This window comes from Alternaria rosae (assembly GCF_020736505.1).
Source record: "Alternaria rosae strain MPI-PUGE-AT-0040 chromosome Unknown BKA58scaffold_1, whole genome shotgun sequence".
NCBI lineage: Eukaryota > Fungi > Ascomycota > Dothideomycetes > Pleosporales > Pleosporaceae > Alternaria > Alternaria rosae.
Genome location: NW_025763570.1, coordinates 5161536 through 5188900, shown reverse-complemented (window position 1 = coordinate 5188900; position 27365 = coordinate 5161536). Strand labels below are relative to the sequence as shown.

The window sequence follows — 27365 nt, the reverse complement described above, 5'->3', positions numbered from 1 at the left end:
GCATATCGGTAAAGGCCATGTGGCCAATAGCGGAGGACCAAGGCCGCTAGCGTCTGAAGTAAGCACCGGTTGTTCGTGCTGCATCGCGAGACGCGCTCCAGGGAAAAGTATTTGGAGTGTTGTCAAAGGTACCATGCTTTCGTCTGGAATTCTTGCGGCCATGTTGTTCGTTCGTGAAAGCGGAACGTCAAGGCTTCCGTTCCGAGTATATTTAGACGTCGGCCAGGTGGCACAGCCGAGGCTTGAGGTACGCTAAGCAACCGCTACCCCTGTCGCGCCTTATCAACTCCAGTGTTGTTTCGGGCATAGCCCATCCTGTGGTCTTCCCCTTTGGGAGACACTCAATAGCCTTGCAAGCGAGGTATGGTTGAGCAGTTGGAGGTTTGTTGTTGTTGTTGTCGCCGTGTACCTCAGGGGGTTGTCGAGATGCGCATACGAAGAGGAGAGTGAAACACATGCCACGCACGTCATGACGATCTTGACAAGCTGGGGCCAGGATCTACGTAGAGTAAGACGTTGGGCATAGAAGACCGGGCAGTGCTGGTGGTGAGACGACAATGGAAATAGATATGGAGAAGTCATTGTCGATGCACCGGATACAACAAAGTCACTACTTGAGCCGCACCCAGACTGGAGGCGTTGCCGCCAAGGGAATTATATGCGACCGCATGTGGTAACTGGGTGAATGTAGGACCGAGTGCGCGGCGCACAGACGGGATCTGGTGGGCTGAATGTGGGGTGTTGTCGACATTGGCGCTGCGAACACGAGACATTTGCAGGCGGCCGTTTCCAAGCATGGCCAAGCGAACAAGAATCGCAATTTCGCTGTACGGCTATACGCAAATCTTGCTCGTGTAGAGAACGCCCGAGGCAGCAGACGCGAAAGGAGTTTAGGATACCGCTGCAGGCTTGCAACGATAAGCGGGCGGCGCGCAATTAGCTTCGACCCTGGGCAATTTAGCTGATAAACTACTCCGCAACTACAGCGGCGGTTCCACGACGTTGTTGGGTGTCCTGGCCGGTCCGCATTTCTGTGGCTTTCCTCCCATCAGCCTTTCTTTTCACCTGTGTATACCTGACGGCGGCATTGGTTCTTCGCATCAGGCAGTTTCATGTGGCCGGACCCTGTTAGAGAAGTGACAGACTCTCGGAACACTTTGGCCAGCCCGTCGCTGCCGCCGCCAATAATCAATTAAGCCCAAGGGACGGCAAACACGACACACGCAGCCTCGAAGCCAGGCACGCGATCACCCCGACGCGCCTCACCCGCCATTCACGGCGTGCGTTTCCACAACCAACAACCCCTCCCACCGCCAGTGATAGCACCAATCTTGGTCTGCGGGCAGCACCATGGTGGACGCACAGGATGCAGGGAGTAAGCTCTTCTCCAAAAGCCGCTGGAAGACCAAGATCTTCGAAAAGACCAACGAACTCGCCGCCGCCACGCAGCCCAAGACCAAGCCGCCCTCGGACGACCACGACATCAACGACTTCCTCAAGCCCTCGACCGAACGCGCCGCCCAGCAGCAAAAGGACGCCGCTGCAGCCGCCTCAGCCTTTCTCCGACCCCGCATAGACGTTGCGAGCGCCCAGCGATGGCCCGGCGCACAGACGATACTGAACAGCGCAGCTGCTGCCGGAAGAAGCCCAGGGCCCGGCGGTCTGAAGACGGGCACGCGCAAGAAGGGCTTCACCGTGAGCTTCGTGCGCACAGTCCCTGAAGTCATAGGCCACGGCGGTGACGAGTGCGAGGACCCCGTTGTGGAAGTTGCGAAGAACAAAAAGGCAGCGACGGTCCCGGAACCGGAGAAGGTGCAATCTCAGGTGCCGCAGGACGATGCAAATCTAGGAGCGCGCAGCAACGGAATAGGCAGGACCCCCTCGCAAACCGAGTACAGGACAAACCTCACGAGGACACGGACGAACCCCGGCGAACTATCTCCACCACTCGGCCAGAAGATGCAGATGGGCCAGATCAACACCCACGCTACGCAACTGCCACCAACGCCCCCGCGCTACATGGGATCTATGGGCTTGGGAGAGCGACCAAAGGGACTCTCCAGGGCACCCACTGGCTTTGACGGAATACCAGAGCCTATATCAATTCCCCCCGGAAGGCGACCCAGCACCAGCGAGGACTCGGTCTACTCCCAGGATTCGGACAATCTCTCACCTGTCATGTCGAGGAATATGTCAGTACGAGAACCCACTATCCAAGAAGAGGACGACTTCCAGCCAAAGCCGCTTAAGCGCACACAGACTGGCTTCAGTACCCTGGGTGACGACGATCTACCATCGCCGGTGCATGCGATACCTTCGGTGCCCAAAATGCCAGAAAGACATTTGGCTGAGCAGGAGGACGACGGGCCGAGTTCGTTTGCTGCGAGGGTGAAGCAGAAGATGCGATCGGAAGAGGGCAGAACACTGCATGAGGCGTCGCAACGGGCAGCCTCAGGTCAAAGACGGGACTCCGAGACGAGCTCCCAGCAGTCCCTCGTGGGCACACCCCCGTCTTCATATGCCACACCAGCCGCAGCCAGGACACCTCTAGAGACACCACTGTCGGATTCTAGGGGATCGCCACGCATGAGGCTGGACACTGAGGACCCTCAACGATCCAGAGCTCGTGGACCCTCTCCAGGACGGCCTGGAGCGCAATCACCACCATCCGCGTCCAAATCACAATATGTGGCATTTTCACCCTCACAAACACGTGCCTCTCCTGCTGCACGGTCGGACCCTTTTGTCAACACAAATGTACAGCGAATCCCTTCGATTAAAGAGAACGCCCTTTTCGGGGCTCTTGACGACAGCCCAAACCTCCCAACTCCACCCCAACTTCCCCCGAGTACATCCTATTTCTCGTCTGCTCAACCTCAATTGCAACCTTCTTCACTTCCCCAGCCTCTAGCAATCTCAGGACCTCCCAGCCAGTTGCCATCTCGGAACGTATCTGGTGCCAGTACCAGCGCCAAACCTGCAGCATCTCTCGCTCGTTCAGATACCAGATCTGCAAATGATTCCGCGTATCGGGATTTTGCCGAGCGCATTACGCATATGAGAGGCATCTTCCAGCTGACAGCTCAGCTCGGGGGCAACCTTAACAACCACTCGCCGATGCAATGGCTCCGCGTTGCTACTTGGTGGTTCTTGAAAGGACGTACTGGGATGGAGAATCTGATCAGAAGTCAACCGAAGTCTGCCGAGCCAATTCAAGAGCGACTGGCTCAACCACATGTCGACCTGGCCAAAGTGTGGTGGATCATCTCTGAAGTCCTTCCGAACCACCCCAGCTTACAAGGGTACGGCAACGCGTCTCCCGATGCGCAAGTCGAAGTGGCAAGACAAGCCGGAGACCATGCAAGTGCGGAGGTATTTGACATACAGAATGCGATTGCTCACTACCTCAAACTGCTTGTCGGGTCGATGAAGAAGCACCAGAGCATGCCTCCGACGCAAGCTCTTATCCAGGGACAAGACCAGAAGATATGGGAGGAGTATCCGACATTCCCCGCAGACGCGGCGAGCGTGCTGACCTCAGGGCTTCCTGTTGCTAGCGGCGGCCAGTCGCAGTTTAGCCTATCCCAGTACATACCCCTTTCTGACACCAAGACCGACTTCTGCTACTTCCGTATGTTCGTAAAAGCCTCAGTGTCGACCGATGACCCTGCCACCGACCGCGTACCGATGGATGCTGTCATTTCTGTAATGCGGTCCAAAGAAGAATACCAAGTCAAACTGGCCATTTGCAGCCAGAACAGTCTTATCAATCTTCTGGTGGGCTCCGGCTCAGTACTTGGCTGGAAAGATGTCAACTGGAAGCAGCAGGCGTCGCAACTCACTCTCCAACTAAAGCACGGATTCGTTCTGACTCTGGCGCTGCACGAAAGTGACTTCCGTAGTCTCTGGTCTATTGTCAACCACACGAACCGAGTCGAATCAGACCTACGAGAACGGAGAGACGAGCGTTTTGCTTGCAAGCTGTACCTCCAAGAGGCAAGCTACAGGGATCCTGCAAACCCATCAGCATGGCCAGGCGATCGAATTCAAGGCTGCAAGCTCATGGTGTTCCAAAGGATCGAACGAAGTAGTGAAGGTACAGGCAAGCGGAAACTGCACCGGGGCTACCGTATGGTTCTGGTCACGCCACAGCAGACCAAACAAGTCAGCTCGATCAACCACGAGCTCGGAACAAAGCAGGAACCGATGAACTTTGAATATGTGACCGAAGCGAACCAAGCTCCGGCGCTAAGACTACGATTCCGTGAAGAGGGTGCGGACAAGAAGCTAAGGACATGTGCAGCTCACCTTGTTTTCCAGAGTGGTAGGGATCGCAATGACCTCTTTGGCACTTTCACGTCCATGAATGTCGCAGAGGGCGAGACTACATTCGCCCAAGTAGCGCTCAAGGCTTTTCACATTGAGAGTGCGGATCAGTCAGAGGGCTTTACTTCGCAGGGTAGTCGGGTGCTTGAGAAGCTGCAGTGGGTGGAAGCCAAGGTTATGAACCTGGACCCAGAAGCTGCAGGATTAGAATCAGCACCCACTGTCAAGAGTGAGAGTTTGAGGATCATGTGTCGACACACTGCTGGTATCATTTCTGACCGCATGAACTTGGGTAGGTTGGGTCTTATCGGATGAATAATGCGATACTAACGACTTCCAGGATCCGGTGAACTTCTGGTCCGCCTCCCAGTCGACGGAGCCGCCGAACTCACACTCCTCCGCGAAGCTCAACAAGACATGGCTGTAGCTGTCGACAGCAGCCGAACCGACCCCTCCGTCCCTGATGAGCTAGCCAAGCTCCTCAAGACACTCACAAGCGCCTCGACGATCCGACGACTAACCTTCAACTCCTTCAACGATCTTCACGCCTTCCAGCTAGCCGTTACAGGCTTCCACGTGAAATTCGACGGGTAAGTTTACCCTCATCACCGTCCCTTCTTCTATGTAGCTAACACTATACCAGTCTCGCAAACTCCTTCTCCATCTCCCGCCGACGCATGGTCGTTCCCATCTACAAGCAATGGACCGCCACACGAATCCGCCTGCAAATTGTCGAGCAAGACAACATCATCCAACTCCTCGCCTTTTTCGAAGACTTCTCCCACGCCGACGCCATGAACTTCCAACTCCGCCTCACCGACACCTTCCAAAAGACCGACAAGAACGGCCAATTTGGACTCAAGCTTGTTGATGCGAAATTCGCTCTCCCGGTCGATGAACGCAGGGGCGAGGGCAAGATTCAGAAGGCCGAGGGCAGACTTACGGGATGGTCTGGTACCAAGAGGCGGTTCGTTTGTCTAGATGAGATTGAGTATCCGGGCGAGCATGATGATATTCTCATCATGTTTGATTCTGCTGAGAGTAAGTCACCCCAACATGATCTGATACGAGGAAAATGCTAACATAAATAATAGCACGCGACACTTTCGCCGAAGCACTCCCTGCAGCGACCATGGAGCGTAAATTCACTGTCCGAAGGAAGATATAAACTCCCTTCTTTCCCTTCCCAGCTTGCTGGACTTGGAAGACTAGCTGGCTTGCATGACCACCACCACCACCACCACCACCACACTTGACATACCACAGATGGGCATTTCCTTTGTTACCACAGAGCGTACGACTCGCCCTCATTTCCTTCCTCTTCTCTCTTCTACTCCACACCTTTCTGGACAAAGAAGACAGGCGCTTCTCTTACCTGTTTGTGTTTTTGGCGTTATGGAGCAAATGCGACACGAGATATCACTATTGGCATGTAGGGAATTCGGTGTTGCTTGTTAGGATTAAGCATTGTTGGCATATGTTTGTTGAGCGCTTGTGTTTCGATATATACCAGAGTGTGTTCGCTGTCAGATACAGATGTCTGAATGAAAGCAGAGTCATTCGACTGAATCTCGACTGAACGATTGATGCAGAGCTCGTGAACTTGTGATGTTTGAAGATGTATTATGTATATAGTTATACAGATGAAGCGAATGAGCTGTTCCTTGATTGCTCTTACGCCTACCTGCCTGCTCGCTTCCTATGCGCAAAAGAAGTCGAAGTGAAAACAAGACTGAAACAGCGAGACCTGATGCCCATTCCCCCAAATCCCAAACCTATCCAGGTATATAGCCAAAAATGCAAAAACAGGTCATGACGTCGTAAGAGAAAAGAAGGGGAAAGGGTGATATGCAATATATGTGTGCTAGGGCAATAAAAACAAAAGGGGGAATCCAACGACTTGCAAAAAAATAGTAACGCCAGTAGCCTCTAATCGCGAAAAAAAGATGTCGAAAAGAGAGCTACTATACCGACCCCGTACCCACGGGATCAACATAATACCTGCTCCCAATACTCCTCCTAATCTTCTCTCTCCTCTTCTCCGTCCTGCGCTCCCTCAATCGCTCTTTGACCCCCGAAATACCAATGTACTGGACATGATATTTCTTCAGACCGGGCAGACTCTTGCCCTGGCGCCACGAACCCCTACTTCTCCTCGATTGTTCGTATTCAATGGATACGGTGGAGACGTTATCGGGAAGGGAAGCAGTGCGGCGGAGGTCGTGGCTTGAACGGCGTTTTGAGACGCCGCCGCCGCGGTGGCGGCCAAGGGGTGCAGCGGGGGCTTGGATTATGACTTTGTCGGGGGAGGCGAGGTGGCGGGCTGTGCGGGGCGTGCGGAAGTGAGGGGGAAGGGTGATGTGGTGACGGCGTTTGTTTGTGCCGGCGCGTTCGAGACCCATGGAGTTGCCGATTAGGAAGCCGCCGCTGCCGCGGAAACCGCCTTTGAGCTTGTTGCTGATGGTGCTGGCGCGACGGGGGCGGGAGGGTAAGGGTTCGGGCTCTGGCTCTGGGTCTTCGATATCGCTTGTGTCGCCGCCGGAAGGGAGGCCGCTGTCTTCATCAGAATCGTCTTCCGAGTCGCCGTCTTCGAATCCGTCCCAGAAGCCGCGGGGGCGCCAGAAGGGGTGGAGGGTGCCGTCCTCTTCGTTGACGCTAGGAACCGAGGGGTTGCGGTGGATGTGCTGCTTGAAGGGGTCGCTGGCGTACCGTGTTCGGTTGTTGGAAGCGCGACCGAAGAGTGGTGTGATGAGGTTGTCGGAGTATCGCCGTGCTCGCTGGAGAACAGACAGTCGGCGCTGGGGGTGCGAATCAGACCGCTCGGGTGGTCCTGGTGGCGGAGGTACCAGTTGGTTCTCGAGTTCTTCCATGGGCGTGGGAGGTATGAACTTGATGATGGGTGGCTCCGGTGGGTCTCGGGGGTTCTTGAGAGGCGATTCAACACCATCAGGTTGGGGTAGGTCAAACTGCATTGGAGGCGTTGAGGGCTCGAAAGTCAGAGTGGGCTGGGGGTAGGGCTCGTTAACCTCCTCGTGAGCTTGTTGAGGTGCCTCAGGTGCCTCAGGTGCCTCTACAAACGGTGGACTGGGTGTACTCCGCACCCCACGGTCGTCCTGCGGTGTGAGATAGGTGTTGCCGGTCAGTTGACGCTGTTCTGGCAACAAGGAGTTTCCGCGTGACTGCTGTACAACGAGGAGTGAGTGATTGTTGTGGGGGTAGATGCTCACAGCAGTCGCCTCGGTGACTTCAACCGTATCGGAGAACTGGGAGAATGGCGTCGATTGGGAGTATAGGTGCCGAGCATTGGCGTGCTCTTCAGTCCGCGAAGCAGACCGAGAAGCGGACTGGTCGAAACTGACGCGGCCATGGTCTCCAGATTCAGGGCGCGATGCGTTGCTGCGGCGTTTGACCTCGTCCGTCGATGTACGGTCTTTCAAGATGGGACGCACTGCCATCTCGGGAGATAGAGATGCTCGCTTCGCCCATGATACTGGCCTTGGGCCCTGACGCAGATGAGGTGAAGTGTCTTTCAGTGGTGAAAACTTCTCCAGGTTCTCAGATGTAGCAGGGTTCTGCTTAGAGTCAACAAGAGTAGCTGACTCTGCAGTCTCGCGAGCCGCAAGTAATAGACGGACTCTATCCGTCAGCGCAGATGGCACACGAGTCTCTTCAACAGGATGGCTCGCACCCATGAAGACATCACGTTCAGCTGGCCCATCTACGCCCTGATCGGGAAGATCGGGCAATGTGTTCTCGAGATTCGCCGGCAGCTTCACATCGGTAACCACTTGTGACTGTCTTCTGTTTTTGCGCGATGTGGGTGACGTTCGACGTGGCTTTGGCGACAGTGTCGGTGACGGCGCTCGAACAGGAGGTGATGGCGCTCGCACAGGAGGCGACGGCGCTCGCATAGGGGGTGACGGCGCTCGCACAGAGATTCGCTTGACGGGATCCTCCATGGGCGCAGGACTTTCAGAGGGCCGCAGCTCGGTGAAGTTCCTTGGTTTCGAAGACAGCGTGCGTCTTGTGGCTTCAGGCGCAGAGTTGACTCGCTTGTGATAGCTACCGCCTGATCGCGCAACGGTGCTATGTCGACTGACTATGTCCGCTGCAGGCTGTAGCACGTTTCTTATTGATTCTTGATGTGCCAGGGTATGCGCCGAGCTATCGATAGTCCTCTGTCGCAATGACAGCGACGGGGACATGATGCGCGATGAACCGACATCCGAGTTGGTGCTGAACCTCGCGCTTCTGTCGGCAATGTTCGTCCTTTTGTGTACTAGGCGATGAGGCGGTGTGTCGTCGTACTGCGAGATCATTGAGTTGCGGTTTGAGTGGGTCTCAGAGCCGAGATTCGCGGGTGAGCTGTAGTCTCTCCTGTATGCCATGTTCCGCCCAGAGTGTCGCAATGTTGGGTTTCGTCGCGGTGGAGTGAGGATGACGTGCGCCGACACGACCGTCGAGGCCACGGATGCTGTGGAGAGTCGCTTGTTGGTGTTGTCGCGCTGCCTCTCGCCCGACATACCTCTGCCCTCCGAGGGCCAGCCAATTGAATGCGCAAAGTTCTCGATGGAGGGCGTGACGGGGCTGTTGTGGCTGGCTTCGACGCGTTCGCGCAGACTGGAAGCGCGTCGGGTTCGGGTGCTTGGGGTCGGTGAGGCGGCTTCGACGATGGTGACGGCGGGAGCGGGCTCTTCGACGGCCTTTGCGACGGGTGACGGGATACGCGCTGGAGCAGATGACTTGCGAGGCGTGCTGGAGGGCGTTCTGCGTTTTCTGCGAACCGTTACGTTGCGCATGAGGTCTGTGTTCCACTCCCGATCTGGGATATCCTCGACCATCTGGGATCCCTTGTCCTCCTCAGCACCGACCGTTGAGTCCACCAGTTCAGTAGTGGGGAAGTACGGGCCTTGCTTGTTCGTGGGCGTGACATCATGCTGGTCGTGCTCGAAAGCCAGGCCCAGTCCGCGGTCTTCTTCGACGGTGCTCAGCCTGTCGTTGGCGGGTGTTGCAGCTCTGCTGTCTTCGCGATCCGACGAGAAAGGGTCCTCTCTGGCGGTCTGGAAGGAATCTGCGCGCGAAGAGGGATATGTGTATATCGGCGGCCGTTCGAGTGTCGCAGTCGTGCCATTGGTGCCGTTGGAGGCGTTGGTTCGCGGTGGACTGGGATCGGGCGTTGGAGGACTGCGCGCGTTGACCGGCGTGCTGAGGGACGATTTCTGCGATATAATGGAATTCCTCACGCTGTCGGCATGTAGCGGTTGCTCGGGCATCTGTGCAGTTCTTCCGTCCTGGGAAGCTGTGGGCGGAGTAGGCGGGAGGCCGCTGTCAGCTCCCGGCAATGCGCCTGGAGATTGAAGCGGTGTATAGTGCTCGCTGTCGGCTATCGAATCCGTGTCATCGGTCGCCTGTGTGGTATAGGAATAGTCGCGCTTAAGGGGCGCTGCAGCCCTCGAGTAGGTGCGGTAGTCGTCGCTACGGCGCGGCAGGTGTTTCGGTTGGCGGAGATTCGGCGAGGCTTTGAAGGATGATTCGAGCATGGCATAGACGTCGGACTGAGGTTGTGACATGGTGGCCAGGCGCCTCACAGTGAAGGCGCACTCGAAACTCTATCCCCGTCTGCCGTCCCTATCGCTGCTGGCCCGTGTACCGGTGCAAGGTGGCTCTTCCTGCTGTTAAGAAGAAGCCATGACCCGCAAGCGCAAGACGACAGTGTTCTTCTACATGCGACGCTGGTGTCGCTCTCCACCAGTATCAGCGCTCCAGAGGTATGCAGGCTGCCGTGGGCGCAGGGCGGTGGGTGGTGACGCAGGTAGCCTCGGGATTGCAGTGCCAAGAGAACCGTTCACGATGCGATTAAGCGGGCGCACGATGGAGACTCGACCGTTGCGATATTTGGGGGCGACTCGGTTCCAGCGAACAAGATACGGCGGTGCGATAGGGCGCGGGCAGCGAATTTGGAGACGGGAGGGTGGTGTGCGGAAGGAGCAGGTCACTGCGCAATAATCGATGCGCGCCGAATTGGTGGCTTTCCAAGCTTCGGGCGACGGCGAGGGTAGCGGCTTGGGGTCCAAAGGGTCTCTCTCCTGGAGCGCTCCTGGGAAAATCGGGAAGATGCCGTGGTGGCGACTATCTATCGAGAAAAGCAACAATCACTACTACGGGCATTACTATGGGAAGGCGCTGTGGTTGGAGACGGTTGTAGCAGCTAATGCTTCACCATGAGCTCATTCGCTCCATCGCAGGGATTTGTCCCCGATCCCACCGGTCATCCCCACGGAACACAACACTTTTCTGTACCACAGCTCCTCTCGTCCCAGCCTGCATCTACCGCAAGCAACCCCTCTTTATGCACCACGTATGTGACGGTACCCCCCGGCCTGCATCGACTTGCAATCATGTGCCAAAGTAACTTCGTACCTGTTACTAGAGGATGACTAGCCCGCATTACGGCCTCAGGCGCCTATTGCATGGATCCAGACGGCCTCAGTTACTTTGCTACCTACTTTAATTGCAAGGGTTCTAGATACGTAAGCCACAGCACAAGTCCCGGTCACAGCCGTTGGACTATCTCCCGAGATCGGGTCCTCCCAGCGCACAGATTCTCCCTATAAACCACAGTACATCTGCCGTGCTACGACACATCAACGGCACATCGCGATTGATACATCCGTCTCATCGGTCGGGAACAGCTCGGCCATAGCTGACAATGAGACATCAGACATCCTCATATCGAAGTACAAGGATATGTGTGACGTCATGAGCCTCTGATGGCATCTTTACGTGCGATGCTCCAAACAGTGGAGTCTCGAGAAATTGCCTGATAAAAGAATGAACATGCCCTCAAGCATGCATCTTTACAACAACACAGAACCCCTTACAAACTTAGAAAGGCAATGTCATCTCACGACAAAATGCACGCCATTGCAGTTACCGAGTACGGCCCCATCACAAACCTGCAATCCATGTCCATCCCCAGACCCCCCTCCCCCCAAGGCCACGACATACTCGTCCGCCTACGCGCCTGTTCCATCAACCCCGTCGACACCAAAGTCCGCGCCGGCATCTACGACGACTACCCAGACTACTACACGCGCACGCCTTCCCTCCCGCAAATCCTCGGTTTTGACGGCGCCGGCATAATCGAAAGCGTCGGATCTTCTGTTACAGACTTCGCACCCGGCGATGAAGTCTACTACGCCGGCTCACCAATCCGGCAAGGAAGCAATGCAGAGTACCAATTAGTAGATTCGCGAGCCGTGGCGCTCAAGCCGAAGAGTTTGGATTGGGGAGAAGCTGCTGCTATGCCTTTGACGTGGATAACGGCTTGGGAAGCGCTGGTTGAGCGAATGGAGATACAAAAGGGGGAGCAAGCTGGTATCTTGATCATCAACGGTGCGGGTGGTGTGGGGAGTGTGGCCAGTCAGATTGCGCGTCGGGTGCTCAATTTACCTGTTGTAGTTACTACGGCGTCCAGGGAAGAGACAGTCGCTTTCTCGAAAGACGTAGGAGGCGCTACGCATACGATCAACCACCACAACGACCTCGCGGAGGAAGTTGAGAAACTGAAGCTGGAGGTACCCATCAAATACATCTTCATCACCCACACACCTACATCCGGCTACCTCGCCCCCGCCGCCAAAATCTGCGCTCCTTTTGGTAAAGTCTGCTCCATCGTCCAAGACAAAGAAATGTCCATGTACGGCACGGAGTTCATGGCAAAGAGTCTTACGTTTGTGTGGGCGTTGCTTGGCACGAAACCGTACTATGGGGTTGATGTGGAGAGCCATGGGCGCATTCTAAGGGAGTTGGCGGGATTGCTGGATCAGGAGGTGGTGAGGTGTCATTGTAGGCAGAGGTTAAAGATGGATGAAGAGGGGGTGAGAGAGGCGCATGGGATTATTGAGGGGGGGAAGAGTGTGGGGAAGCTTGTGCTTGAGTTTGCGTAGGTAGCGGTCTAACATATACGAATCATGTTATATTCCCATCAGAAAACGATCTTCCGCTTTGCCGTTGGAAGTCTAGACATCTCGACTCACTGTGTGTAGATATGGGAGGTAGAGGGGAGCAGATGGAAAGGATTCAGTGCTTAAGAGGAGCGAGGTGGGGAGTCGAGGATTGTGCAAGGGGGTGGGTGTTTGACAGCGAGGATGAGTGGTTTGTAACAGTGGGATCTTGAACAGTACGCCCAAGGCGAGCACATGTATATTGCGCAAGACCGGAATACATGTATTGCAGCTTTAGTTGCATAGTACACTCAGTCTGAGGCTTTCGATGTTGGAAGGCACGGTTTCCTATTGGCCCGTCCAGCTCTGTTCCCAGTCGTCCGATGTATGCCAAGATGTCAGTACGTCTACGTTAGATTAGAGTCGTAGTAAAGATGTAGGAGCGTAGGAGTGCAGGCGCGTATTCAGGCAGGAACTTTACAGAAACCTTTTCCTGTGTCTCTTAGTATATACCCCTCTAACAGGTAAGCATTGCGCAAGGGATAAGTACAACCGCTGCACTAAAGCTGCACTTCTTCAGCTCCGCTCCTAGGCTGTCAGGAGAAATTCAAGGCACTGTGTAAATCGCCAAAATCGAGTAGGTATAGAGTGCTCGAGACTTCTACGTTGCATGCCCCACATGATTTCGTAACTTTGCCCATTGCAGTAGCAGCACTCTAGGCTATTCAAAGCGACAGGAACGACTCGGAAAAATTGATATCACGAAACTGCAGGTATACGGCATAGGTATATTGCAAATATACAAATGCAGATATCTCGGCTCACATTCTATTCATGGTTCTGACGTAGAATCCCGCGCTGTGACTTCCTATTCGGGTAAGCATTTCCCCATATACACATCCGTTATTGTACCCCACTCCTACCGACAACTCAACCCCGCCCCTGTTCTATACCAACCCCTCGACGGCACTTCCCGTCGCCACCATCCGACGGGGCGTTTCAGGCATCTTCTGTCTCGTTTGTTTTGCGGGATCTTCCATGTCAAACCCAAGTACTCCAAAATGCCCTCTCAGAAGATGCCGATAAAAGTCCACTCCTGGAAACTTCCCCCAACGCCCCTCATTCCGAATTCGCCTTATCCGCTGCTGCACTACCCTGGACTTCTCTATGACCTCGTAACATCACCGACTTTCAAGACAGCTGAGATCCTTGACTTGTATGCATCCAACGGCTGGCAAACCCAATGGATAGCGCAGTATGGATTAGATATCCAATCGCACTACCACTCCACCACGCACGAAGCCATGACCGTTATCTCAGGCCAAGGCGCTACAATTCGTTTCGGCGTCGCTGATTCCGCGACTTGGGAACAAGGGAGATACAAACCGGGTGAGAGGGGAGATGGTGAGGAAGGGGGCGTAGAGATCCAAGCGGGCTTAGGGGATGTTTTCATCATTCCCGCGGGAGTTAGTCACAAAACCTTCCTGCCCAACCCACACAACGAGGAACTAGCATTCCACCAACCAAAGGACGTGGAAGAGGGGCGGGCGGCGGAGATTGATGAGACGAAAGAGGCAGAGAGGAGGAAATATTTCGAAGGTGTGGATATTACGGGCGGGAAGTTTATGATGATGGGTGCGTATCCTTATGGGGGTGTTTGGGACTTCAAGGTTGGAGGCGAACATGAGGGGATGGAGGAGGAAGTGTGGAGGGTTCGGATGCCAAGTAAGGATCCGGTGGTGGGGGATAGCGAGGAGGGGTTGATAGGACTGTGGAGGGGGGAGGAGGAGGGTGGTGGAGTGTTGATGGGTTGAGAAAATTGGGGTTTGGGGTGTAGGTTCTCCTGGGTAGGTCGTCGAGGAAAGTGTTGTACGAAGTGTCTTATCATCAAGGCCATTGGCGAGTCTTATTTGTATATTCTGTTGTAGCCCAAAGGACTAAGACGCTAACTTGAGATGCTATAACTAGTTTGAAGAAATTGCTTTCATCGTCTTGCCAACCTGAAATCTCAACTGCTTAGATGTTATGTTCTTCGCTTGCTTACGCACTTTTGATGGAAGGTTGGCGAGAATGATGTTAGAAAATCCATTGATGTGGAAACGTCATAATGATTCAAGATCATTTCCAAAATTTGGCCGGTTCAATTATATTTCAAAGTTCATATCCTTCTACTTAATCGCCCGTCCTTTACATTGCCAAGACATCAGTCATCACCTTATCTAGAAGGTACCATAGAGATTTGAGCGCTACCTTCAGCCGCATGTCATACTCCGAAAGATGGAATACCACCGGAGATAATCAAACATACAGTCGGAGATACGCACGGATTGATCGACTTGGCAGTTGTCGCAGTAAAGGAGTGCGTTTGGTCGAGGTGAGCGTAACGCGTAAAGAAGCAATTGCGCGCTCGTCAAGCAAGCTGATTTCTCGCGGGTGAATACCGAGATGACGTCAAAATAACAAAGTGAAGGAGAGAGTGAGCAAGATAAATAGATAAACAATGCGGCTGCCTGCTGGTTCCTTCACTCGATAGTGTATATATAATATTTCGGTGTTGTCAGGAGTTGAGTTCTTTCTTCCTCTCTATTTGCGACACCAGAACGCGACTCGCGAAAGTAGAATCAAGTGTACTTTGCGTTCTTCTCCTTCAAGTTCATACTTGACTCGATCTTCTTTTCTCCTTCGACCTACCTTTTGCACCATCATGTCGGGCCCAACCCCTCCTGCTACCTTCAACTCTTCCCCTGCGCCGATCGACCAAGACTGGGTAGATGCTGAGCTCGTCCCCTTCCTTCAGCGGGTCTACCCGGAGGAGCGCAAGACGACGATGGACTGGAACCGCGCTATTGTTTTCGGAAGGCAATGCCTGGATCGCCTCGTAAGTAACCCAAACGCTTACCTATTTCCTATCAGTCGATCCAAGAGCACACTGTGAATTCCCATTAAGCCATACAATGGTGGAAAAGTACGTGAAGTGCATCTAGGAGACTCAACAGGTACCCCTTCATCACCTGATTGCGAGTACTGACGCATACATCCCAGGATCAATATGAAGATTTCCCGTTCACGATCGAACGTCTTCGCCTCTGCCTCCTCAATTCCGAACTCTTGACACCGGCGGAAATGTCAAAGTTTATACCCATCACCGAGCGAGGCAGCCAGCACTGTCTCCGTATCTTCGCTCGCCACGCCATCGTGCACGGACCATACATGTTGTACTCCTTGGGAGAGGACCCGAGTCAGGAGTTTCCTCGACCACAGCAGACGGGTACTGGACAGGCCCCTTCGCCTTCAGCTGCGCCTGCGCTACCGCGCGCTGCTTCTGTCGCATTGCTCGAGGCCCGGAATGTTACGTTGGAGAGGGAACTGGCTAGCCTCAGTATGAGGGTTGATCAGGCTGAACGAGGTCATGAGAATGGTCGCGGAAATGGTCGTGGAAAGGGTTCGGGTGTTCATAGGGGTCGGCTTTCACAGCCTGGTGGTGGTTCGGATCGTGGCGGCCGTTTCAATCAAGGCCCTGGTGTGCCTCCAATGGTACAACAGACGCCGTCTGGTCTCGCTCCGAATGCTCCTCAGGGCTACTATCCTTACCCCAATCCTCAGTATGCGTATGGTAGTCCCTACATGGCTGCGACGGCCATGGGTAGCTACCCTATGCAGCCTTACCAACAGCAGCCCTTGATCAACCCAGGACAGCAACATGGCGGTGGCTGGACTGGTAGCCAAATGATGTATTCTACCCACCAAGACTACTCTTCGCAGACGGGAACAAGCAGCGGTTTCGCGATGCCGCCGCAGCAGGTTAGCAACCCGTATCATCAAGGACAACCAACTCAGCGTGGCCGTGGATCTTCAAGAGGCCAACGAGGACAAGCGCCATCTCCTCAAGGTCTTTCGGCTCCTCCTCAGCAGCCACCTTCAGGATCAGGTGCGAGCACTCACGTGCCTCGCCCTGACGCGGAAGAGTTCCATCCAGGTTCGGATACCCATGAAATCAATTCTACAACGCCAATGTCACTGACCACCAATAGCATCCGGAAATGGCTACAACTGATTCGGGACGGTTGATTAGAAGTCAGAAGACTTTCTCCGGCAAGTGAGATTTCGGAGAGACCGAGAAGAGGAGAGATAAGGACAAAAGTTTTTGAAAGGGTGGTCTGCAGCTGATAGCAGTTTGCCTCAGTGGATGTTACCACCTTGGTCCACTCGGAAGTAGATACCCATAGATGTCAAATCAAAAGAAATTCGTTGGTGCGGTGATCACTCCGCCATGCCTTCCGCCAGTTTTCCGCTAGCAGGTCTGTGCTTGATTGGTAGCGTGAGGTTTATGTGAACACCAATATTACCCGCCGCTTCAACACCAACCTCTCCAACTTTCCAACGCCCTGTCGCAACCACGCCGCTCAGCCATCATCTCGCGCGTGATCCATTGCAGAAGGAGGTAACCGTGATGAAACGCTTATACTGATAACCCTACGTCCAAGGCCTTGGCTACCATCCGGGCGGAGATCCTAGATCCATTCAGGCGTGTCGCAATCGTGACTAGGGCCAGAAGGGGAGGTGACAAGACCAAGAGATGGATCCTGCCTTGGCGCGTTCTGCGCGCCCGCATGGGAAGCTTCCCTGAGCGTTATCTTTTCCTACTTAGCCAGGCTTGGCACGTCTTTTTCGAACGTTCCGCCGCGACCATGGAGCAAGGCTGGTTGTTCGTATTGGCGCTCGGGTCCTTCGCTCATTCCTATCTTATCCTGATCCTGGGGCTACCACGGCCTTGGATGCCTCTAACCAACGCGCTTAAGTGCGGCAGTATGCCTGAAGGTCTGGTTTGTATGATCCTCCGACCGGACTAGGCGCCGTTCCATGGTCTTGGATGGCTGTTGATGTGATAACACGGGAACCGAGCGAACGAAATGCCATGGCGAGGGTGGGCACCATCGATAGTCGCGTGCGATCCTTGTGCAACTCTTGTCCAGAGCTTCGGTCTTGGACTTTGCCTGGGTGTATATGAAGAGGGGCATGGTACACCTGTCTGAACCGCAGGCACTCAAGTTCATCGCCCGTTGCGTTCACTTGATTCCACCGCCCGCGCATTCAATTTCGCGGTCGTACCTTGTTACCTTTGTTCTACCTGAACTTAGTTCAAGTTCTCTTCAGTACAATGGCGGCCAACACCAACGTCAAGGCGTCTCTTGAGATCACCAAGGGTGCCACTGCTATGGACCCTATCCCGCTCGACACCAGCTCCACTGGTTCTTTTGATGAGAACACCAACCTCTTGGGTCCATTCCCTACTGAGGAGGAATGGGCGACTCTTCCCAGGGTTGCTGGTCGCATCCCGTGGCAAGCATGGACTGTGGCTGCTGTTGAGTTCGTTGAGCGCTTCAGTTACTACGGTACCAGCGCTGTCTTCGTCAGTAAGTTAATTGATAGCTCGTATATCTGGGCATACACTGACTGTTACCAGACTTCATTCAAAAGCCATTGCCTCCTGGTTCCAAAACTGGTGCTGGTTTCTTGAAAAAGGGCGTCAGTTCCGGTGCTCTGGACATGGGCCAACGTGCCTCCACCGGTCTCACCATGTTTAACCAGTTCTGGTCTTACATCACGCCTCTCGGTGGTGCCTGGCTCGCTGACGAGTACTGGGGACGTTACAAAACTATCCAGTACTCTAACCTTATCGCTCTTATCGGCCACATTATTCTGATTATGTCTGCTATCCCCGCAGTTATCGTCAAGCCTAATGTCGCCATCGGTGTCTTCGCTGTCGGTCTTGTCGTTATGGGTTTCGGAACTGGTGGTTTCAAGAGTAACATCTCCCCACTCATCGCCGAACAGTATAAGGACCAGAAGGCCTACGTCCGTGTCAGGAAGAATGGACAGAAGGAAATTGTCGATCCCGCTACTACCACTGCGCGTATCTACATTTACTTTTACTTCCTGATCAACTGTGGATCTATCTGCGGTTCCATTGCTATGGTTTACTCAGAGGTGTGTTTCCAATCAGGCTGTATTGTGTGCATATACTAACGCCATCAAGCATTTCGTCGGTTTCTGGCTCTCTTACACGCTACCCACTATCTGCTACCTCCTCTGCCCCATCATTCTCATCACGATGAAGAAGCACTACAAGCTCTCGCCACCCACTGGATCCGTCATGGGCAAGGCTTTCAAGCTCATCGGCCTCGGTATCAAGCAGTCACCCCGCAGGAATACTTTCAAGGATGATGGTTTCTGGGACAGGATCAAGCCTACTGCTCTCCGTGCCAGCGGCCAAGCTGTCCCTGACTGGATGACCTTTGACGATGCCTGGGTCGATGAAGTCAAGCGCGGTATACTCGCCTGCAAGGTCTTCTTGTGGTACCCTCTCTACTGGCTCGCGTACAACCAAATGACCAACAACCTTGTCTCCCAAGCCAACACCATGAACCTCGGAAAGACACCCAACGACATCGTCTCAAAGCTGAACCCCATTTTCATCGTCATCCTTATCCCAATCATGGACTTCTTCGTCTACCCTGCTCTCCGCAAGGCTGGCGTCAACCTCTCGCCCATCAAGAAGATCACTGCTGGTTTCGCTCTTTCCTCGTTCGCCATGGTGTCAGCCTGCGTCATTCAATACTACATCTACAAGATGTCACCCTGCGGCAGCAACATCAACGCCCTCAGCAAGACACGCAAAGACTGCAACGCCGATATTTCCGTCTGGGTCCAAGCCTTCCCCTACGGTCTGATCGGTATGTCCGAGATTCTTGCTTCCATCACCAAGCTCGAGTACGCGTACACCAAGGCCCCCAACAACATGAAGTCCACCATCCAGGCCGTTGCCCTCTCTACCTCTGCTGTCTCCGCCGCTCTTGGGCAGGCCTTTGTCAGTCTGTCTGAAGACCCTCTTCTCGTATGGAACTATGGCTCCGTCGCTGTTGTTGCCATGTTCGGTGGAATCGGTTTCTACCTCACTTTCCGTAAGGCAGATGCTCAGGAAGATGCCATGAACAACATGAAAGAGAGCAAGTACGTGGGCGGCCGTGAGATCGGCGATGCTGAGAACGTCGAGACTCTCAGCATCAGGGATGAGAAGAACGAGAAGAGTGGGTTGTAGGTACAAAAGTATGGTAATGGTCATATGATAGTAATGATACGAATGATACTTCAATATTCATCTTCCAATTTGTGTCTATGTGTGAAACCATCCCATTTTAACCCATGTAGTCATCTCATGCTATACCCGCACAGTAAGGAGCCGTCTTGCGTCATCCCAGTAATAAGTCATGTGTCGTTTTCTACTGGTTACTCGTCTTCAGAGAATTACTCGAGGTTAGCCAGGCCATCTCAAAAGCGTACGAACAGCTTCAGTACCAACTAGCCTGGGTTTCCTTGAAGTCGTTACGGCCCTCTAGAACAATACTGTAATGCAGCCAGGAGGTCACAAAGATCTCAGAACACCTCGACCCATACATGTATTCCAGCGAGGAGATGTACAACATACTCAGTAATAGACACCGCCACCACTCGCGCCTCCACGGCCAAACTCACCCCTATCTCCAATACTGCCATATAGGTTGCCCTTGCCTGGAGGAGAACCAGACGGCTTCCCCGGAGTCATTTTGCCCTTGCCCTTAGGCGAGCCCACCTCACCATCCCTCGGCGGAGGTGGACCAAAAGCCGGGAAGGTGATGTGTGGGTACTCATTCGGAAGCACACCAGCGGCTCTAGCAGCAGCGATCGCGGCCTCGTGTTGCTCCATGGCCCGAAGCGCTGCCGCCGTCGGAGGTAACATCAGACCGCCGTAGCGCTGGTAGTGACGGTAGAGCAGGATGTCGACGAGAGAGCGGTTCGCGCGGATCCAGTCCATGGAGGGATGGCCGAGTTCGGGGTTTGCGATGCGGAGGACGAGTTCGTGGACGAGGGAGGGGTTGCGGTCGAAGTCGTCCTGTGGGGTGGTATTAGTATATGTTTTGTTGGAGGTATAGGTGGAGAGGAAGTGGAGGTGTGCTTACGATGGTCTCGCTCAGATATATCGCGTTATTCATGTCCGGATCGTAGTTGTAGTTAGGACGAGTGGAACCTCGAGCATCGAGGACTGTGTAAGCCCAGCGCATGAAGGGATTCACAGACGCGCCATTCCAGCGTTGGAGAGGGGTCGGTTCTTCTTCTTGGAGATGGTGGACTTTTGGTGGAGCGCGATGGTTGGGCATAGAGGGCTGTTGGGCTTGAGGAGGAGACATGGGCTCGATACCAGTGCGTGATGGGATTCGGCCATGACGAGGAGTGTTGTAGGGGCTTCCAGATGAGGGAGCGCCGCTGCGCCTAGGAGGCTGGTTTCCCAATGGGCTGGACATCTTGTTGATGTTGGAGTTGAAAATGATGAGTTAGGGCTGGAAAGGATATATCAAAGTCGATTGGAATTGAGGGATGCGTGTAAGATATAGTGGAGTGTAAATGTTGCTGAAATATCCTCAATCCCTTTGTTGATAAGAAGAAGAAGAAGAAAGGAGGAAGACGCAGAAGGAGGCGACTTTGTATCCCTAGGGGTGGAGCTACTTTCGAGGTGAGAGACATTTACTTTCCAGCGTGACCTCGAGCTTGGTAAGAGAAGATGAGCGGCGAGTGTACTTGTGACGTCTTTGACCCAGTTTGCGTTTGCTCTTGGTCATGTAAAAGGCGTATCTCGTTTGCTTAGACAGCGATATCGCTGAGGGTAAAACGCGTCGTCGCACACTCGGTTAGTACCCTCCTTTACTCTTGTTTTCGGATTATCGGTCTTTGAGTCGGTGAAAAGAGCTGCTTAGTGATTAGACTGGCAAGGCTGTTGCGCCTGGCAGGCCGCTACTTCTGCTTATACCCCCATTCTGTATATAGAGGCCCCTGATCATCTCAACATATAATCTACCTCAATTGTCGCTCAACGTTTTCTCCACTAGCAGCTCAACGTCGAAAAGCCGCCAACATGTTCCCCTTCATATCTTGTCTGGCTCCCATAATCGTCTTCTTCTTTTCCCTGGCTGTCGTATCTCTTAGAGATAAAAGTCTGTTTACGCTAGTCAAGTCATGGAGCCAACCGAAGAAGACACCTCCGATCGTGGATTTGTTGACTCGATATGCTCCAGTCCAGGACGCCAGCCTAGAGCAGCTCGACATTGCCGACATTATTTTGCTCAGTAAGACCACAAAGCCTTTCATGGGCTTCGTCAAGCTTGTGGAGCGCACTCAATTCAACATCAACGACCGGTTGAAGCAATTCGTCACTTCTCCTATCGAGTTCCGCGCTCTTCAATTCCGACACAATATACTCATAGGAGGCAATTTTGCATACGGGTTCATAGCGAGGAAGTCGATCGTAAAGACTGGCGGTAGATATGGATTGTATAGCCTCCTTGTTCAGAAAGGATCCAATGCTGATGCGTTACGCACCTTCCTTGAGAGAGATGGATACAACCGTCTCGAAACTCCCACGCCCAAGGATAAACAAGTTTCTGTAAGTTCGAATGAGCTTTCCCGACTAGTATGTTCCACGCGTGTCTCGCTAACTCTCCCCAGAAGGTTCGAATAACAATGAGTCGAGTCGATTCCGATGGAAAGTCCAGCGAAATCAGTATCGTGGAAACGCAGAAGACTCCGGTTTTCGGGGCCCTACTGCCTTCATCAACCTCTCTGAGCAACTTTGTCACCTGGAATCGCGTCTATTCTGTCTTTCCACGTGAGACGTTCATAAAGAAGAGGGCTTATCTTTTACGACACCCCACGAAAATGACCTCTTCCGAATGGGTCGACATAGAATCGTTAGGCCTCGACATGTTCCCTTTGAAACGTCAAGACGCCATAGATGACAGAGAAAGGAACACTCTGCTCTCCCAGCGTCGTGTAGGAGATGCTAGCAGCTGGGTTATTGCACTCAACACTTCTGAACTCCCTTCCATACCGTCATATCCCGACTACCTGGTCGAGTCTGCTACGTTCAGACTGACCATGCAGAATGGCGTGATGGACAGCGTCCGCCGCGGCTGTTTCAACCACTACGACCTCGATGTCTCTGTTGTCCGCGACCTCTCACTGAAACATCAGTATATCCTTCCTTATGGCATCGCAACTGAACTCAGTCTCTTTTTCAGGAATCTTACGATAGTGTCTTTACACCGCCTACCGACAGCTCAACAACCCCAGCGACTGGCCCAGATATTCACCGGTCGGCATCTGACCCTCATATCACCAGATATGGCGCAGATTGCAGAATTTACACCACCTGAATGGTCGAATTGGAAGTATCATGATGATGAGATGGTGCGGTTTCTAAAGAAGGAGTACCCCGAGTTAGAGCATGAGCTCCAGGCTCCAGGTCTATGAGTGTCGTTAACGTGCGAATTTGGCCTTGTAAATCGTGCGACATAGGTCATGAACTGTTAGTAGTACCTATAGACTCCATCTTTCTCCTATTCCAATATTTATTACCTTATAGACTCATAACGACCATGACATCCATGGAGTCATCTCTTGCTCCGCATGTAACTCGCGTGCACTTGATGTCTTCTAAGGACAGTGCCATTGTAGGCGGGCGTGCAAGACTGCGTGTGAGTCGTGCTGAGATGGATTGCGATGATTATGGCGAGGACACTCCTCGCAGCTGCCCGCGGGCGGGATCAAGGCAAGGTCGTCAAGGAGCTAGCCTGATCCAGCATCTTCATGTCATCTACGACGGAAGCAGAACTCGAAGTCTCCTAATACATCATCTCTCAAGACTCGATTGGTAGATGCATTGCTCTTAATACATTACTGTGCGCTGATTGATCTGCGCAAAGCAAGGAGGAGCCCTTCGCGATGTTGGCTGCTCACGCTAGTCCGCTCTTGGTTGCCGCCCCAACCGTCTGCGGGTGCACTCTATTGGACTTAGATCGATGCAGGAACAGTGCGATATGAGAAGATAACAGTATGCATAGATTACCTAAAGCCTTGTATATCGCTCCCTAATGACCTGGTCTTTGTTTGATCCCCCGGGTACTGAAATGCAGATCTTAGTAGGCAGAGAGACCCGTTGACTTCAAACAACCACCACGCCACATCCCAGAAACGTGAGAGCACTAGAGGAAAGCAGCATTGAAGATCAGGTGAACAAACCAACGGCGAGCCGCATATGCTGAGACCAACGTCGCCGCGGTTATGCACAGTGGCCGCGCTGCCGCGTGAAGGCAAGTCGCGGAATTGAGCCTCTTGCAGAGCAAGGAATACATCATAACGCAGCAAGGATGAAGAATACACATTGTTGCGACCACTTCTTTTTTTCTCGTCATCCGCTCCTTCTCTTTTCTTCGACCCAAACCTAAACTCCATCCGCGTACTCCAATAGCATCCACAAATCGCACATGCTACAACCGCGACGGCAGCCCCATAACCGGCATATCCTACCAACCATGTTTCAGTGACCCTGATCGCGATTCTTTCTGCTGCGGCACCTACCACCAAGGCGCCGGTCAAACAAACATTGCAGACGACGTGTGTGAGAGCAATGGACTGTGTCAAAACTACGAAGCTTTCGACGGAACGAACGTAAACGTGAAGTTATGGTGGCGAAATGGGTGTACGGATTCGACGTGGCAGAATGTGGAGTGCTTGGGGAGTGTTTGTAATGAGACTATGGTGAGTGGAGTGATCTATGCCGGACCGTGATTGGTGGTTGGGGATGCTGATAGAGTCCAGTGGTAGGACGAGAATGCGCCGGTGAGGAAATGTGGGGAGAATCGTTGGGGTTATGGTGCTGCCGAGTGTTGTAGTGAGACGGAGAACTTGTTTACGCTGGCAGCGGCCGTGGGCGAAACTACGTCTTCGACGTCGTCATCGGCATCGGTAATTGTCATCATCGTTGCCGGCTTCATCTTCAACGCCAACCATTCCAGTATCGTCAGAGTCGAGTACATCAACACTCATCCCACACTCATCACCAAGCAACAGCGCAGATCCACCCTCTTCGAGATCGGACAATTCGACCGCGTCGCAAGCGCTCAGTGTTGGAGCGCGCGCAGGAGTCGGCGTCGGTGCAGGATCGATAGCTATACTGGTTGCACTCGTTACCTTGTTAGCATGGAAGCTGAAGGGGAAAAGACGACGGGAGCAGGCTGCTAGTGTGGAGCTGCCACATAGCGCTATCAACGAGAAGAACCTGGAAGCGCAGCATTATCCTTCCGTAGCGCCGATCAAACTTTACGCCGGTAATGCAGCAGTAGAGATGGGGTGTAGGGAGCCGTCGGAATTAGCAGGGACGCCAGGACGTCTGTATGGTCGCGATGATCCGAAGGTCGTCCTACTGCCGTGAGAGTGGCATGGGGTTGTAGTCGCATCACTTGGTAGCTTGCGCACCACTATCTCACGTCAGTCCAAGCATCAGAAGAATCGAGGCGCAACATGTCTAAATGAAACCAATGCATTTCGTTTACAAGCGCAGAATGAAATTGATGAGACCCTAAAATACACGCCGTCAAATGGATCGCAAGTGCACCTCAACCGATGCCATTATTTACCACCTCGCTTCCCAACTTCGAAGCCCTCGTTGTCCGTCCGTTCGAATAGTACATGGAGACGTGAGACATGCCGCGCATGTGAGTATTGCGCGTCATATGCGTAGATCGCTGAACGACTTTGCGTATCGATGCCGTTATTTGTTTGTTGCAGTTGTGTATTGTCGTATCTGCAATCGAACGTGCTTAATCGTCTAGCAGTGGGCGTCGCTAGCCTTGGAGTTCATGAGAAGGGCAACAATGAGTCCGTAAAGACCTAGTAACTGTTAGTATAAGCCTGACTTCAGAATTTGTAACAGCATACCCAAAACTTCAGCGAAAATGAGAATCAAGATCATTCCGACGAACAGCCTGGGCTGTTGGGCAGTTCCTCGTACACCAGCGTCACCAACGATACCGATGGCGAAACCAGCGGCCATACCGGAAAGACCGACGGCGAGACCGGCGCCGAGCTGGATGAAGTTGGCGAAGAGCGAAGACTCTTGTGAGAGACCGTTGGAAATCAGGACGGACACGACGAGACCGTAGATACCAATAATACCCGCCATGACAACGGGAATAATGTCTGAAGCATGTTAGCTACGTGCTGGACGTTGCGACATCTTGCGAACGATTCGTCACGTACTCTTGACAATCAGGTCAGGGCGGAGGACACCCATGGCCGAAACACCAACACCGGCCTTCGCGGTTCCGTAGGCCGCGCCAAAGCAAGCGAAGACGATAGCTGACGTGCAGCCCATCGCGCCGAAGAAGGGCTATTTGTTCATTAGCTATGACGATGGACGGAGGTTGACGCGGTGCTGTCGCGTCGGGAGGCGAAGCGGAGGTTGGTCCGAGGACTTACAGCATAGACGGGGCTGTATTCATCATGTTAGCTATTGTACGTATAAACTGATGACGAAGAAGCTCCTCCGATGTTCAGGTAGCAGTCGCATGCCCAGCTTATCTCCAGAGAGGCGAGCTGGAGCTATCTGCATACCCAACAAGGGAGCTCCGTGTTCACTCACCAAAGTTCGGAGACCATCTTTGCGGTGATGTATGTGTTCGACGAGACGTCTAGAAGGTTGTCGAGATCTTTATTGAGATGGACGGGAGTCGTGGATGCGGCGACGGGGGCGGTTGTGATGTCGAGGAGTGGTGACGATGGTTGGCGAAGAGCTGGACGTCGCCCGGGTTTGCTCTATGCCTAGTCTGTCACTAGCGCCACACGTGAGGTGTGCCAAGTGATAATCCTAGCAGCTATGAACTTTTTGATTTTCTCGAACTTCCAAACTACCACAACCTCCACCACAAATTAATTCCGGGCGAGCAAGCAGTGTAAGTCGCATAGCTATTTCTCTCTCGATAAGTCGACATTCGTCGCCTACCCACACCGTTATCGGTTACACGAGCTTCGGTCGCATGTCTATACTCTCATCGCATAGCTGACACATTATAGGAATCCTCATTCGGACGAGCTTTAGCAGTGAACCCTACTATCCACCACATATCTCAACCTCCAACAAGATGGCCGAAGACAACAGCGCCGCCTGGCCCCAAGCCGATCAGGCTCTCTCCCAGGAGATCCTCGACCTCGTCCAACAGGCTACCCACTACCGTGAGACATAACGCTATACGAAATATATGTGAGACAAGTACTAACTTCCTACCAGGTCAACTAAAGAAGGGAGCCAACGAGGCCACCAAGACTCTCAACCGCGGTATTAGCGAGTTGATCATCCTCGCCGCCGACACCTCCCCACTCGCCATCCTCCTCCACTTGCCTCTTCTTTGCGAGGACAAGAACGTTCCCTACGTCTACGTCCCCTCCAAGATGGCTCTCGGCCGCGCTTGCGGTGTCGCCAGGCCCGTCATTGCTGCTAGCATTACGACCAACGAGGCTTCCGACCTCATGGGCCAAATCCGCACCCTCAAGGACAAGGTCGAGCGCCTTCAGATCTAGATGGATCTGCAGGACCGCTATACGCGCAAGAGGGAATGCAAGGGTTGGAAACTGGTTTCGCAATACTGGAAGGTTTACGTAGCGACAAGATGGCAGAGGCCTGGGATGGAATACGCCCATGGTCCCTGTACGTAGACCGAGAATGAAATGCCGAGCGCAAGTCGGCATCGACTCTGCCAAATCTGAATTTCTGATCCACACACTTCCTTGGTGATCTGAACTGCGCGATTTCCCGGCTGTTAACATGTCTAGGTACCACTTGTCTCGGCGTTGACCGATCGACGACTAATTTGGGGCTAGGTCCAGATACTGCCAACTCAATTTATTCACCGGGTTGAGTCTCAGCCGTAACTGCCTCACGCTTAAAGCTTCTATACGAAAATGCGCCTAATGCGATGCTCAGTCTTGAAACAGCTTCCGAAATCGCTCTAGATGCATAGGCAGGCAGCAGTCGCGAGTACAAAGACCTGGGTAGCTCAGCCCCTCATGGCCCTTTGCCTCAGCAACGATATTCTGTGGCCGCTGAACGTCAAAGAGAATCACTGTAGCTACAATAGAGAAAGATTTAGTTCGCATCGAGGAACCGCCAAAGCTGTGCAACGCATGTGCCGGCATCAACCTAGACGCCCTTTCAAAACCTAACGGCTA

At 53.4% G+C, this 27365-nt stretch overlaps 10 protein-coding genes across 10 annotated transcripts; 7 read left to right on the top strand and 3 right to left on the bottom strand.

Annotated features, from left to right (window-relative positions):
* The first annotated feature begins 1013 nt into the window (after positions 1–1013).
* On the top strand, positions 1014–5930 carry BKA58DRAFT_330643 (uncharacterized protein). Its single transcript, XM_046168157.1, has 4 exons — positions 1014–4618; positions 4667–4916; positions 4970–5367; positions 5421–5930. The coding sequence occupies exons 1-4, from the start codon at positions 1351–1353 to the stop codon at positions 5492–5494; spliced, it is 3990 nt and encodes a 1329-aa protein (XP_046032159.1). The 5' UTR covers positions 1014–1350; the 3' UTR covers positions 5495–5930.
* Positions 5931–5963: 33 nt separating this feature from the next.
* Positions 5964–10221, bottom strand: BKA58DRAFT_33886 (uncharacterized protein). The gene has a single exon (XM_046168302.1). The coding sequence runs from the start codon at positions 9894–9896 to the stop codon at positions 6291–6293; it is 3606 nt and encodes a 1201-aa protein (XP_046032158.1). The 5' UTR covers positions 9897–10221; the 3' UTR covers positions 5964–6290.
* Positions 10222–10992: 771 nt separating this feature from the next.
* On the top strand, positions 10993–12341 carry BKA58DRAFT_33884 (quinone oxidoreductase). Its single transcript, XM_046168300.1, has one exon. It carries the CDS (start codon positions 11223–11225, stop codon positions 12273–12275), a length of 1053 nt encoding a protein of 350 aa, XP_046032157.1. The 5' UTR covers positions 10993–11222; the 3' UTR covers positions 12276–12341.
* A 1007-nt stretch (positions 12342–13348) lies between these two features.
* Positions 13349–14086, top strand: BKA58DRAFT_304163 (uncharacterized protein; the record flags this gene model as incomplete). The annotated part of the gene is made up of 1 exon (XM_046167007.1): positions 13349–14086. The coding sequence occupies one exon, from the start codon at positions 13349–13351 to the stop codon at positions 14084–14086; it is 738 nt and encodes a 245-aa protein (XP_046032156.1).
* An 890-nt stretch (positions 14087–14976) lies between these two features.
* BKA58DRAFT_465121 (uncharacterized protein) lies at positions 14977–16519 on the top strand (the record flags this gene model as incomplete). Its single annotated transcript, XM_046174949.1, has 3 exons — positions 14977–15150; positions 15315–16248; positions 16304–16519. 3 exons carry the CDS (start codon positions 14977–14979, stop codon positions 16324–16326), a joined length of 1131 nt encoding a protein of 376 aa, XP_046032155.1. The 3' UTR covers positions 16327–16519.
* Positions 16520–17430: 911 nt separating this feature from the next.
* Positions 17431–19371, top strand: BKA58DRAFT_435014 (POT family-domain-containing protein; the record flags this gene model as incomplete). Its single annotated transcript, XM_046173305.1, has 3 exons — positions 17431–17686; positions 17737–18260; positions 18310–19371. The coding sequence occupies 3 exons, from the start codon at positions 17431–17433 to the stop codon at positions 19369–19371; spliced, it is 1842 nt and encodes a 613-aa protein (XP_046032154.1).
* A 387-nt stretch (positions 19372–19758) lies between these two features.
* Positions 19759–20618, bottom strand: BKA58DRAFT_417061 (uncharacterized protein; the record flags this gene model as incomplete). The annotated part of the gene is made up of 2 exons (XM_046172623.1): positions 20270–20618; positions 19759–20202 (listed from the first exon to the last, which is right to left on the bottom strand). Exons 1-2 carry the CDS (start codon positions 20609–20611, stop codon positions 19759–19761), a joined length of 786 nt encoding a protein of 261 aa, XP_046032153.1. The 5' UTR covers positions 20612–20618.
* Positions 20619–21219: 601 nt separating this feature from the next.
* On the top strand, positions 21220–22613 carry BKA58DRAFT_417060 (uncharacterized protein; the record flags this gene model as incomplete). The annotated part of the gene is made up of 2 exons (XM_046172622.1): positions 21220–21747; positions 21813–22613. The coding sequence occupies 2 exons, from the start codon at positions 21220–21222 to the stop codon at positions 22611–22613; spliced, it is 1329 nt and encodes a 442-aa protein (XP_046032152.1).
* A 2052-nt stretch (positions 22614–24665) lies between these two features.
* On the bottom strand, positions 24666–25918 carry BKA58DRAFT_374800 (vacuolar ATP synthase 16 kDa proteolipid subunit). The gene is made up of 5 exons (XM_046169365.1): positions 25783–25918; positions 25620–25632; positions 25401–25530; positions 25080–25340; positions 24666–25031 (listed from the first exon to the last, which is right to left on the bottom strand). The coding sequence occupies exons 1-5, from the start codon at positions 25797–25799 to the stop codon at positions 24970–24972; spliced, it is 483 nt and encodes a 160-aa protein (XP_046032151.1). The 5' UTR covers positions 25800–25918; the 3' UTR covers positions 24666–24969.
* Positions 25919–26046: 128 nt separating this feature from the next.
* On the top strand, positions 26047–26916 carry BKA58DRAFT_352803 (50S ribosomal protein L30e-like protein). The gene is made up of 3 exons (XM_046168583.1): positions 26047–26092; positions 26214–26372; positions 26428–26916. The coding sequence occupies exons 2-3, from the start codon at positions 26282–26284 to the stop codon at positions 26715–26717; spliced, it is 381 nt and encodes a 126-aa protein (XP_046032150.1). The 5' UTR covers positions 26047–26092; positions 26214–26281; the 3' UTR covers positions 26718–26916.
* The last annotated feature ends 449 nt before the right edge of the window (positions 26917–27365 follow it).